General features: G+C 39.7%; 1 protein-coding gene across 3 annotated transcripts in view; it reads left to right on the forward strand.

Moving 5' to 3' along the window:
- The window catches only part of LOC137283480 (Ig-like and fibronectin type-III domain-containing protein 2), an 89334-nt gene extending 76457 nt beyond the window's left edge, over window positions 1-12877 (forward strand). For all 3 annotated transcript variants that reach the window (XM_067815002.1, XM_067815000.1, XM_067815001.1), the window contains exons 28-37: window positions 1062-1115; window positions 2124-2261; window positions 2995-3162; window positions 4671-4822; window positions 5299-5425; window positions 7752-7897; window positions 9117-9246; window positions 11159-11279; window positions 11631-11709; window positions 12534-12877. In XM_067815002.1, the coding sequence (XP_067671103.1) occupies window positions 1062-1115; window positions 2124-2261; window positions 2995-3162; window positions 4671-4822; window positions 5299-5425; window positions 7752-7897; window positions 9117-9246; window positions 11159-11279; window positions 11631-11709; window positions 12534-12761 (1343 nt within the window). In that variant the 3' untranslated portion in view covers window positions 12762-12877. The remainder of the gene's footprint in view (window positions 1-1061; window positions 1116-2123; window positions 2262-2994; window positions 3163-4670; window positions 4823-5298; window positions 5426-7751; window positions 7898-9116; window positions 9247-11158; window positions 11280-11630; window positions 11710-12533) is intronic.
- Window positions 12878-14368: the final 1491 nt, after the last annotated feature.

Consider the following 14368-nt stretch of genomic DNA (forward strand, 5'->3'; position numbering starts at 1 on the left):
GATGAGGACTTGACTATGTCCCTTATGCAAATTATATGCCACAGAGGTCAGATGAGGACTTGACTATGTGTCCTATGCATTATATGACACAGAGGACAGATGAGGACTTGATATGTCCTGTATGCATAATATGCTACAGAGGTCAGATGAGGACTTGACTATGTCCCCTATGCATTATATGCTACAGAGGACAGATGAGGACTTAACTATGTCCCTTCCGCATTATATGCTTACAGAGGACAGATGAGGACTTGACTATGTCCCCTATGCATTATATGCTACAGAGGACAGATGAGGACTTGATATGTCCTGTATGCATAATATGCTACAGAGGTCAGATGAGGACTTGACTATGTGTCCTATGCATTATATGACACAGAGGACAGATGAGGACTTGATATGTCCTGTATGCATAATATGCTACAGAGGTCAGATGAGGACTTGACTATGTCCCCTATGCATTATATGCTACAGAGGACAGATGAGGACTTGATATGTCCTGTATGCATAATATGCTACAGAGGTCAGATGAGGACTTGACTATGTGTCCTATGCATTATATGACACAGAGGACAGATGAGGACTTGATATGTCCTGTATGCATAATATGCTACAGAGGTCAGATGAGGACTTGACTATGTGTCCTATGCATTATATGCTACAGAGGACAGATGAGGACTTGATATGTCCTGTATGCATAATATGCTACAGAGGTCAGATGAGGACTTGACTATGTCCCTTCCGCATTATATGCTTACAGAGGACAGATGAGGACTTGAATATGTGTCCTTTGCATCATATGCCACAAAGGTCAGATGAGGACTTGACTATGTTCCCTCTGCAGTATATGCCACAGAGGTCAGATGAGGACTTGACTATATCCCCTCTGCATTATATGCTACAGAGGACAGATGAGGACTTGACTATGTGTCCTGTGCATTATAGGACAGATGAGGATTTGACTATTCCCCAATGCCTTCTGTGCCACAGAGGTAATGATTTAGAGTTAGCTCTGACAAAACAAAGATTACTACTTTATAACCAGACCCCTTTGTTTTCAGATCCATATGCTCTAACCCAGATTCATCCAGCAGCCAGAGTGACCAATGTCACAGGTCGGTACAGAACCTCAAATATCCAAACTAAAATGAATAAAAAAAAATCAATTATGTCTTTGTATACAGTGTGTTCTCTTTTGTAAATAAAATATATGCAGACTTTTGTTAGTGTGGGTTAGGTCAAGGTTGTCAAAGGTGATCAGGCACAACACAGGCCAGTTTCTTATGAAATCATGCATGTAAATTCATTAAGGTAGTGTTAGTGTTGGTATCTCCCAAAGAATAGTAATTAGTGCACTGACGGGTGCCCTCAGTTCAGCATGTTTTTGTACATGTCGCTTATGGATACCATGAAATAAACAAGAAAACATTGGTAAGCAGGAAGTGCAAGTTCTGAGCAGAGATGTTGACTAATGACAAAAATGATGAATCTTCAACCTACCAAAGACCCCCATCTCCTACACCACTGCTTTGATTGTTGTGACGTATTCTCATTTCACATGGGAATCTATTGGCTTGAAATGCATGTATATTTTTAAAGGGGCATGATACAGTGAGAATCGTATTTGCCCAGAAAAAAAACTTGATGTGTGAACCTTGTTGGAACTCTTTCCCTTTACTTAGTGTTATGGCTCTGTCAGTAACCTTGATGTCATTTTTTGGCTGTACAAACCCTGGTGCTACGGGACGTAGATGTAACATGATTAACAATCAAACAAATCAAACTCGAGATATTTCCTTTACACAACTACCTACCCATGTCAGCTGGCAAAGTTGTGGTCCTTTTTGCAAAGTTACATCTACCGTTTTGGGTGTCCCCCAGTTTTGAACTGCTGGGATATTGCAAAAAGCAGAGTAAAAGTAAGCTCACTCACTCTCACTCACTCACTCACTCACTCACTCACTCACTCATGCCAATATTTGAAGTAGAAATTAACATTGTAAGAATAATCTTAATGGTTTCCACTGTTACGGGGTTGTTGATTGTAAGGAACTACCTGTTACTACCTTGGCAAACTTCTTATTTGTGGTTACTATGGTTACAATGTTATTTATTCTTGGCAGCTTGCTGTATACAAAATAACATTGACCCAGACTGCATGGTGGCCTGTTCCTTCGACATCGACATAGCAGCCATCATCCACAGACCAGATCTGATTAAGTGTGTGAACTTTCTCCCGACCTTTACCCAGTGTGCAGCTGGTAAGTCAACAAATGTCTCTTCTTATGGCTGGTAGGGGCTCCTGTTGTGGATATGGGGACTGATAAGACCCAGATGCTGTATATTTGTTGGGCATTTGGGTGGCTTAGTGGTTAAAGCATTCTCTGGTCACACTAAAGATTCCCCACATCGGTACAATGAATGAAGTCCCATTCTCATGTCCCCCTCACCTCCCATTCTGATATCACTGGAATGCTGCTAAAGGTGGCATAAGATTAAATTCACTCACTTAATGCTATGGTTGTAAATACTTCCAAATCTAGTGGGTATTGATGGGTTCCAGTGACAAGGAGAAATAATATTTGTTTTTTGCTGTTTGTTGTTTAATGCTGCACATATTATAGCTATTTGATTGTTGTCTGTAATTAATAAATTCTCAACTAGATATTCAGGTAATGACAGCATATCTGGTTCTTTGCAGTGAAATATAGTATTGCCCAGATAGAGATACGAGAGTGCTCGTATGTTTGCTGCTTACATACTAGTCCAATTCTGTTTTGGAAATATGTATGTTTAAAGCCTACCCATGCTTGTTTGTTTCCTTTAAGTATTACATATCTACCACCAACATTGCTGTGGACTCGCACATTCAGCTGATCCACTCTCATCCAAGTCAAATACAAATCATTGCTGTGTTCAGCTTCTCACTCACTATCTCAGGCACTATCTTGTAAAATTCAAGGCACTTCCTTTATATTGTCTTGTATTTTTTAGATGGAAGTGATCATACTCAGTGCTGTAAGAATGACGACGTGGCACCATACTGTCTACCTTTTTGTTCTGGAAATACACCAGGGACTGGGAATGTTTTGACTGATCCTAATATGCTGCAGTGTGTTGACCATGCAAACAGAATCATTGGCTGTATGGAAGAAAACAAAAGTAAGTAGATAATATAGATATTGAATTCTAAAACATGTTCGTTGGCTTTTATTTAGAAACGAATAAGCCCCCCAGTCCATCAAGTTTAATGTAAGATGGCTTTCTGTGATTGATGTGTGTCTGCATATGGGACAGAAAGGTAACAATTCTCTGAAGTGAGCCTGGCAGATAGGTTAGGCAACTGTGTAGTGACTGGGGCAGATAGGTTAGACAACTCTGTAGTGACTAGGACAACTAGGTTAGACAACTCTGTAGTGACCAGGGCAGCTAGGCTAGATACCTGTATAGCGACCAGGACAACTAGATTAGACAACTCTGTAGTGTCTGAGACAGCCTGGTTTCTGGGCTCTGTATAGATACTGGGATAGCTAGGTTATACTCTTCTCGATAGCAACTATAAAGCAGCTAGGTTAGACAACTCTGTACTGACTAGGGCAACTAGGTTAGACAACTCTGTACTGACTAGGGCAACTAGGTTAGACAACTCTGTACTGACTAGGGCAACTAGGTTAGACAACTCTGTACTGACTAGGGCAACTAGGTTAGACAACTCTGTACTGACTAGGGCAACTAGGTTAGACAACTCTGTACTGACTAGGGCAACTAGGTTAGACAACTCTGTACTGACTAGGGCAACTAGGTTAGACAACTCTGTACTGACTAGGACAACTAGGTTAGACAACTCTGTTGTGTCTGGGACAGTCCAGTTTTAGGGCTCTGGATAGTTACTTTGTTTATACAGCTCTCTTTAGTGACTAGAGCAGCTACGTTAGACAAAGAGGGGAGCTTTAGGATAGCAATATGTGCATGAACAACTTCTTGATGACAGAGAGAGCAACAATTCAGTGTAGGTTCTAACACTGTTAACACCAATCACTCTCACTTCCAAATGCCCCTCAAAGATTCTACATTTCTCACGTTAGTAAAGAAATTGTTCATCCATATTATTATTAGTCTCCCTGACTGCTGCAACGTCAAAATACCTAAGTACTTAGGTGTAGTGACTGGGGCAGACAAGTTGGACAGGTGAGATGGTTCTGGGTAGTGATCGGGTTCAGAACCAGAGGTGCCTGCGCTATTGCCTCCATGGTTGCCATTTTGGTTCACGTGGCAAGGCAGCTTTGAGAAATGGGCTCAGACGTTCAGGATCGAGCGTTCGCTACCCTTGGCGGGCACTTGCCTTTCTGAATACACCTCTGTTTGGTATGTCAAAATTTTGGTTGTGTGTTTAAACATAGATAACTTTATTATGATCATATTCACTGTCTAGATATTCCTTTAATATTGCAGAAAGCAAGCAAAAGCAATACTGATCTCACTCATTCACTCACTATTTGCCTTATTTACTCTTCATGAAAGTATTCTAGTGTGGTAATACCATTGATACCAGAAAAATGGTATACATACGCTCAACATGAAATCATTGTTTTAGAAATGGGACTGACTAATTACCTTTGATTACTGACTAAATATGTAGTAGGTAGTTCTAGAGTTTCCATTGTTTCCAGATGACATCCCAGATGCACCAGAGATGTTTGCTAAGATCAAGGACAATCAGATCCTTGTCACCTGGCACAGACCTAGCAAGAATGGCCCCAAAGTGAAGCAGTACCTGGTATATGTGCAGGAAGGGAGTGTGAAAATGGAGCCCCATGTTGTGGTGAGAAATCATTAAACGCCTGTCCAAACTCGCACTCACCCAGCAACATTTGCAAGAAGTGTATGAGTTCTGAGATTCCAGTGTACATTCAATGTCCAGTCTGCTGGATAGATTGTTCAAGATTCAGGAGAAAGTGACACAGGAAAACACTCAGGAAAACAGGATTCAGTCAACTAGATAGCCTGTACAAGACTCATGAGAGGGTGAAGTGGCAAACACAAGTCCAGTCTACTAGATACATAGTAGCATACTAGAAAACACAACCAAGGTTCTGTCAGGTTTAGAAAGACATTACAGATAGTACGGATGGAGAAATCTGTTTAATATAAGTGCCTAACTGCCTCAGAAGCAAATTCCATTTGGTGTAAAGGGCTAAACAGTAATATAGCTGTATGATTTGGTCACAGAAAATCAGTGATGATGCCAGGTGCCATAGAAACTTCTGGATGTCTTTAACCATGTGTGTTTTCTTACAGTCCAAGAACTTCTACTCTTACACTGTGGTAAACATCAAGCCCAACGTCAACTATGCAGTGTGGGTAGTAGCCTCCAACAACTTTGGCACTAGCCAACCATCTCAGATCAAGACCTTACATGTGGGAGGTATGTTGTCATGTACACTAGGCCCATTCTCCTTTTGGTTTAAGTAGTTATGTAGTCAAGTGGTTAAAGTGGCTGCTTGTCTTGCTAGTATATTTATTTCCCATATTGGAACAACATGTGTTTCCCCTATTAGTGTAAATCACTGTGATTTAAGTGAAATATTGCAAAAGGAAATAAAACACTTTTCACTCACTGACACACTCAATTACTCGTTTTATGGGTCAAAATGCATGTTATTAAACATTTCAGTGATGAAACAAAATAATTCAGTTTACCAATGTTTTAAGTTTTTAATGGTTTGGTCTATTATACAGAAAGCATTCAAGAACATATTTTTACAGTGACATTAAAGAGTGAGTTCTTCATGGAGACCAGAAAACTGCTGATGTTGCCTTATGCAAAACAAATGGAAGCCTCTTTCATCTGGTATCCATCTGACAAAATTAGTGCCTCTGCTATGAGGGATTGTTAGTTACTGGTTCGAATGTGTCTTTTGTATTCTGTCATAAGAAGTGAAATGTTTGATGTATCGACATAGTTCCCTGTATGTCCAGAATTTGTCACCTTCAAAAATCAACCCATGAAAATCTGGGTAAAAAGTGATCTTCCATGCTCCATTTTTGTCTTAAAAGGTGACTTAATAGGATCAGGTGGTCAGGCTCTGACTGACTTGGTTGAAACTTGTCATCGTATCTCAATTATGTAGATCAAAGTGCATGCTGTTCACCACTGGATTTTCTGGTCGAGACATGATTACTTACAGAGAGCTTTTTTTATGGCCTTAAACAGCCGACCAACCTTCCAATATCAGCTGATTCTGCTTTGTCAATGATGATATGAGATAGGGGACATTTTTCTGAGAAATAGTTCAAAAGGAAGATCAGAGTTATAATTATATAGTATATGGATTCAGTGGTTGGTGAACAGATAAACAGCACCTAGATACAAGGGTTGGCTGAAAAGTTCTCAGCCTGAGTGTTTTTTCACCACCAGGTAGAGACAGGTGTTTGCCACCAATGAGGACAATCATTTAGTGAATCATAGACACAACAACTACGAACGTACTAATAGTTTTATCTCAACTACAGCTCTTTTGGTAAACCTACCCTCTGAAATCATCAGAAATGGACAAAACTGAATACATGGCAGTCATCAAGTACTTGCAGAAGAAAGGGATGTCCCCAACACAGATACATGCTGACATGGTCTCCACTCTAGGGGATGATGCTCCTTCATTTTCCACAGTAAAGAAGTGGGCTGCAGAATTTAAGCGTGGCAGACAAAGCCTTGATGATGACCCACGCTCAGGAAGGCCTTCAACAGCAACCACTCCAGAAAACATCACGCGAGTGCTTGATATGTTGATGGATGATCAACGATTGACTACTCGACATATTGCTAGTGTAGTGGGCATCTCTCATGAGAGGGTTGAGCATATTATCACCAACGAATTAGGAATGACTAAAGTGTCTGCAAGATGGGTGCCAAAGCTCTTGACAGCAGAACAGAAACGTGTCAGGTTCCAGACATCCCTTGACAATTTGTGTCGTTTTGAAGCAGATCCTGATGATTTTGTGGCACGATTTGTAACCATGGATGAGACCTGGATACATCACTTTCAACCAGAAACAAAACTACAGTCAAAACAGTGGAAGCATCCTGATTCACCAGCTCCGATGAAAGCCAAGTCTGTTCCTTCAGCTGGAAAGGTGATGGCATCAGTCTTTTGGGATTCCAGGGGTATTCTGCTCATTGATTATCTTGAAAAAGGTCAAACTATCAACAGCAGATACTATGCTGATCTACTGAACCAGTTGCGAGAAGCAATCAAAGCCAAACGACGAGGGATGATCGCTAAAGGTGTCCTCTTCCACCAAGACAATGCGCCTGTTCACAAGTCAGTGGTGGCCATGTCAACAATCCGCGATTGTGGCTTTGAACTCATTGACCATCCTCCTTATTCACCTGATTTGGCTCCTTCTGACTTCCACCTGTTCCCCAAAATGAAAAAAGAACTCGCTGGTTGCCATTTTGCAAGTAATGATGACGTCATTTCCTCTGTGACTGATTTTTTTAGGGTAGCTGAAGAAGATTTCTTCCTGACCAGGATTCAGGCCTTGCAGCATCGCTGGCAAAAGTGTGTGAACTTGGAAGGGGACTATGTAGAAAAATAAATTACAAACGTGGACTTTGTAACTTTTTTTCACAGTGAGGCTTAGAACTTTTCAGCCAACCCTCGTAAGTTCGGTTGATGATGATGATGATGATGATGATGATGATGATGATGATGATGATGATGATGATGATGATGATGATTTCTTTACAGGACTCTCGCCCAATCGACCATATGACCTTGAAGCTGTTGGCGTCTCTTCAGGGATACGTCTGATGTGGAAGAGTGCAACTGAAGGCCCAAGACCATCGGGATTTGTTATTTTCTACAAGAAAGCTCAAGACACACGTTACACTCAGGTAATAGAAACGTGTGTATAAGGGCCTGATAATTTTTTAAAGCCGTGGGTGAGATTGGTCTCAGGACTGTCTCTTGCTGACACTGCACCCTTCTTACCCAGCTCACATCATCCAAATTCTATGTGAAATCTGTTATTTGAAAAAATTTAACTTTGTGGGTTTTTTGGGGGTTTTTTTTGGCTTTTCAAATTTTGGAGATTCCCTCTAAGCTAGGTAAATGACTCCTTCAACATAACACAGAACAGTGCTTGCCCAACTCAATACTCTTATCAATGACAGCATGCTGACTTCCTGTGTCCCTAGTCATGCAGATGTGTCGGTGTCGTGCAGAAAATACTCTCGTGCCCATTTATCCGAATGGTTGTGTTTCTGTTGAAATCGTCCGGATAAGCAAATTTTCAGATATCTGAATCAGGGGCCATATGTGCAAAGAAACATACAAAAAAATAGGCATCAGACATAATCTTTATTGATTACACATAAAAAAATATCAGTGCATACAAATTACAATGTCTCATACCTGTTCATGCTCGCTTGAAAAAATCAGTCATAGCCTTTTGCACTGGTTGTGTCGAAAAGCAAGAGGACTTTACTTTAAGTAAGAGTTCGAGGTTCTGTTGCCTGCACCCTTGTAATAGCTAATCAGCTGATCAAGGCAAACACAGGCATCCTTGTGAAACACCTGCTCAACTTTGTCATCATCATCATCAGCCTCGCTGTCAGAACAAACTGCTTGGAGGATGTCAGTGTCATTCAAAGATTCACCGATCACTTCGTCAGTAATTATAGTGACCTACAAATTGGCATGCCTCAAAATTAACTCAGTGTCACCTTGCTACTCTTCTATTTACACTTTGCACTTACTTATAACGGTATAGTCTGACAACCTGTAAAGATGTGGGTTAAAACTGATCGTCAGTAACCCATACTGGTCGTAACAGGTTACTAATGAGATCAGTTGGTCAGACTTTCTGGCTTGGTTGGAACATGTCATCGTATGCCAGTCGTGCAGGTTGATGCTCATGCTGTCGATCACTGGATTGTCTGGTCCAGACTCAAGTATTTACAAAATTCCACCATTTAGCTGGAATATTGCTGAGTGTGGCATAAAACTAAACTCTTTTCACTTGCTTACTCACAGTGTGAGAAGTCCTGTTTTGGTGTCTGCAGAATGATGTTCCTGGATGATTGGCTCACTCACTCAGTTTCTTTCCAACAGATCCATACAAACCACCTGAGTTTCCGTCTCGATCAGCTAGAACCCAACACAGACTACGAGGCATATGTGCAAGCACGGAATCAAGATGGTTATAGTGATCCATCAAATGTTGTCCAATTTAACATTGGAGGTGAGATAGAAGACTCTTGAATTGTCTATGAGATTTTATATCAAGACTGACCTGATAGATCTGAAGCCATTTGTCTGACATTCAGTATGCACAGAACAAGAAGACGTCAATTGCTGAATGCAAGCAACATTTCAAACATATTTATGTGTTCAGATGTGCATCAGATCTTCTATTTACTAATGAGATCGTGATCTTACATTTACCCACAGGTGTGAGTGAAAGCTGGACTTTTTGTTTACATTGAAGTTGAATCAACGCATAGCTTTTTTGATTGCGATGTATATGTATCTTCATTATTGACCTTTGAACTTGATCCTACCTGAAAGCTGTCAATTCCTTTAGCCATCACTCAAATGTATTTGTTAAAAATGTAATGTAGTTTAATATGTGTGTCATCAGTGGTATTTGTTCTGACTATGACCCTTCTTTCACTTTTTTCACTTTGCTGTCCTGTAGAAAAACCTGTTCATGACCATTATTCAGCCATTTTGGGCTTTTTTAAATGGAGGGAAATGTTTGCTATAGGCTATGAGTGTGTAAGATCAGTGTTTTAGGAATGTTTAAAAACATTGACCTTGACTTGAACTTTGACCTTTGGCAAAATGCAAAGTAATTTTCAAGGGTTCGGCCATTGTTGACATTGGTAACTGTTTTCCTGGCATTGTTATCACATTCACCCATAATACATATTATTTTCAGGTCCAGGTCCATTCTATAACATAGGTAATTTTCTTGTCAAACCCAGTTGTGTGTTTAGTTGGTTTCTTTTCGTTTACTTTGATTTTTTTTACATTTTTACTTTGGTGTCAGTTTTGAGAATTTGTCATCAGATTGGTGATTGTTCTAAGAAGCCACATCCTAGTTTTGTGTGTTATCTATCAAATTGATTGCAAATTCAGAAATTGTTTTATTCAAAAAGGTTTTAAATTCCATATTCTGGTACCAAATGCTTTGATTGTACTAGGACTGTTCACATCCTATTGACTAGAGCTCCATGAACAGAGTTGCCTTTCTTTAGCTGACAGGATGTGTTGATGATCCCAACATTTATCAGTTTTATTACCTGAATGCCATGCATGTGTTGGCACCTTAAACATAGCTGGGGTTGAAGTGTTCCCTTCTCACTCTGAAGGCCATGTGTGATTGACAACAATGGTGGAATGTACGAGGCCTATTTCTAGGGCTGTAAAACCCAACTCACTCACTCACTAGTGTACAAAATTTTCTGCATGCAACTTCTTGTTCCTTTCATGTTCAAATGTCTGAGGTTGCATGCTAAAATTATGAAATTTGGTTCCCAAATGATTCTTTTAGCTCCCCTTTTTATTGATCTTGGTTGGAGAAGTAAAACTTTTGTTGTCTGTTTTGTTTATTTGTTTATTAAATGCCACTAGTTGGTGGTCATTTGGACAGTGGAATATCATTTGTCACGTCTTTGGGAGGACATCATATTTTGTTTTAGAAATACCAGCCAATTATTCATTTACTTACTACACTTACGAAACCAATTCAGAAGATAGTTTGGAATATCAGCATCCTGGCAGGTAATCTCACTTTTGTGAGTTTGTGTACAGTCGCATAGTTGTCGGTTTGGATATCAAGACAGAGAGAGCAGTCTACCATCATGCTTAAAAGATTTCTCTGAAAACAGTAGGGGTGTTTAACAAAGGTCATATTTGGCTACTGAGGAAATGGTAGCCTTGTTTAAACATTCTAGGGAGAGTCTAAGTCAGTGAAAACTATTACTTTCAAAACTGGTGACTGCTGTATAGTCACTCACTCACTCACTCACTCACTAGACCATCGCAGGAAGTGGAGGAAGGTTTGATTTGTACATGCAGTATGTACTTTTGCTAGCACTGACAAGAAACAGGGAGGTCATGGCATAATTCTGGCCTTTTTTTGTTTGCAGGCAAGGCCACTCCACTACCTCATAGTTCTGGTACTTCTGGGACACAAATAGGATTGGGTGTTGGCCTCACCATTCTCATCATCGCTATTATCATTGTTGTTCTACTCATCATTTATTTGAAGTAAGTAATTAATTACTTTTTAAGTTCCTTACCACCATTATATTTTGTAATGGGACAAATGTCACTGACCTAGACATATTTGCAACAAGGAATATTGGAACCACTGACCACTACAGACAGACCCCAAGAAATATGAGATAGTTTTAACCACTGGAAATATAGTATAGGTTCCTATAAGTATAGGCAGATAAAAATTATTGTTCTGACCAACTAAAAGAATCTATAGAATGTGATTTGTAGAACATTTTTGTTTATCTTCGTTGGTTTTGTAGGCTGCTCATTCTTGAAGTGTCTGTTATGTCTTTATCTTGGACTGGAAGCAGACAAAATGTTCTTTAATTCATATTTCAGGTTGCGCCGTAACAAGAACAATCAAGCAGGAGAGGCTGTGACGTTTGAGAATCCTTCGTATGGACGCAGCCATATACAGGTGAGAATACCAGTCTCTGTTTAGTCCCCCGGATGAAAATCTGGGTTTCAATTTGTGTTCATCAACCCACATTTGTGGTGGGAAGCAATTAACGAGATTGGGTGGTCACACTTGCTGACTTGGTTGATACATGACATCACATCCCAACTGTGTAGATCGATGTTCATGCTGTTGATCACTGGATTGTCTGGTCCAAACTCAATTATTTAGAGACCTTCACCATATAGCTGGAATATTGCTGAGCGTTGCGTTAAACAACAAACCAAACCAACCAAAAAGACAAAGCAGCTACTTATTAGTGATCCAGCAGATATTGAAATATACCCAGAAGTTACCCACAAAATGCTGTTAACTCATCCCAAAACATAACACAATAGGTATTGAAGTATAATGTCAATTTTTGTTACGATTGAAACATAAAAAAAAGAAAAGAAAACCAATAAAAAATACATAAGAACCTCCCTTCTAAATAACAATTTAGAAAACTATTGAGATAAAAGGTATACCCAGGGAGGCAAATGGGTGACCATATGCACCAGGTGCAGCTGTGGAACTGACTTCACAGTCCGGAAGGTAGATGGGTGCACACACACGCTTACTCTGCCCATGCATGTTTGTGTGGCGAGATGTTGTCTCCTGGTAGAGCACCTGTCTGTCCATGGCCTGTAAGAGTAAAACTTCAGTAGTATAAATTATCACCCCAGATACTTTCATTTAGAAACTTCAAGTATAAAGAAACCACTTTAAGTATATAAAGAGTCTCTTTTTGGACTAGAAAAACCTGACTGGCATAACTTGTATTTTCTCAAATATTTTTCTTGTAGATATCTGGTCTGCCTGCTGAGGTGATGCAGCCATCAAACCAGTTTTCCTACGGTCGTCTGGATGAAGACTACACCAGGCCAGAAAAAAACGTTCAGTTGGAGAACCCATATTCCAGTTTAAACCAAAATGTCCACCCAGAGGTGAATGGCAACAATCCAGCCACCCTCCCTGTTACAACTGACGAAATACAGATACAAACACCAAGCAAAACAGAGTCAGCATCATGAAGACAATGGATTTGCTCTGCATGAATGTTGATTGATAATGTTGTGAGAGCTGACATCTTCCAAACACTCAACAGGATTATGATGGTGGCAGCAAAAGTTATTTTATGACAGAAAAATGGTAAAATTCTATTGATATTTTTAGCACAAAATTATTTCTATCTATAACTTCATGAACTTGAGAATTTGTATGTAGGATGTTCAAATTTGCCTCAATGAAATATTCTTCTCATTGTAGAATACGAAATTGAAGAAAGTGCTAATATATTTAAATGTAGTCATTAGTCAGATAGCATTATTGCTGTATATTTTGTATTATATTGAAAACATGTGTTTGTTTACAATCATATACTCATCTACAACCACATTTTTGTAGTATCAGTTTTATATTTTCACCTTGTTTATAACTAGACCAAATGACAATGTCTTGCTTGACTTGATGTTTATTGTGTGGTAGAGATAGTTTTTAAAAAGGTCTGTGCCCCTCTGCATGAATTAAAATATAAACATTTAACAGGGAACATACTGGGCACACAGCTCATGTATTGTTTGGGAATAAGTGAAAATATTACCAGTGTATACTGTTTTAATTGTTTCCTGCGTGCCCATTTACCATTATAGTGAGTTCTTAGTTTAAGACTTCCAAACATTATTTCATCTTTTTCTCACCACCAGTTATATTATTTGGCAACATTGTTAAGGAACTACTGTTTAAACTAAAATTTCATATTTCATCATCAGTGTTTCAAAGCATGTTAGATTTGTGTATGATTATGGTCTGATCTTCATACATTGAGAGGAGGGGGGTAGCCTAGTGATTAATCAATGGGTGACCTCACAAAGCTGGGTAAAACCATACCTACTCGTACTTTGAACTCTTTGATCAAAATAGGTTACTTACTATACACCTGGAAATTAATCAAGCAACACCCCAATTTTTTCTATTGGAGCAACTTTGAAGTGTTCTGACAATCAAAATATGCCGGGTTGATATAGTTTGACACTTTTTTATTCAACAGACGATCTCTGACAAACAACTTAAAGGGAAAAAGTATCAAGACTTTGCTTTATTGCAACGAAATCCAAATTCTTAAAACTGTCTTAAATTCATGAAAAAATGGACACAATTTACTATTCATCCACAGACGTTGTTGTCAGGTGTATTAACACAAATGTCACATGGAAAGAAAGAACAGTCATCTGAGAGTCTGCACACCGACTTTCATCAATATCTAGTGTGTCCTCCCTGCGCACGCACCACCGATTCCAGACGCCTCCTCATTCCTTGGATGAGTCTCCGGATCTGATTCTGGGGGATCCTGTTCCACTCCTCATGCAGGGCAGCCGTCAATTCGTTGAGATTATGGACTGGTGGGTCTCTCTGCCTCACACGACGGCCAATAAAGTCCCACAAATGTTCAATGGGGTTGAGGTCAGGGCTCATGGCAGGCCATGGAATTCTGTCAATTGCATTTTGCCGCAAAAAATCATTTACAGCATGCGCCCTGTGAGGTCTAGCATTGTCGTCCATAAATATGGGTCTCGTTGCCAGAGGATGGTTCTCAAAATGAGGTACCACAGCCCTGTCAAGAACCTCCTGTTGGTAACGA

This window comes from Haliotis asinina, chromosome 5, assembly GCF_037392515.1.
Source record: "Haliotis asinina isolate JCU_RB_2024 chromosome 5, JCU_Hal_asi_v2, whole genome shotgun sequence".
NCBI classification, from domain to species: Eukaryota; Metazoa; Mollusca; class Gastropoda; order Lepetellida; family Haliotidae; genus Haliotis; species Haliotis asinina.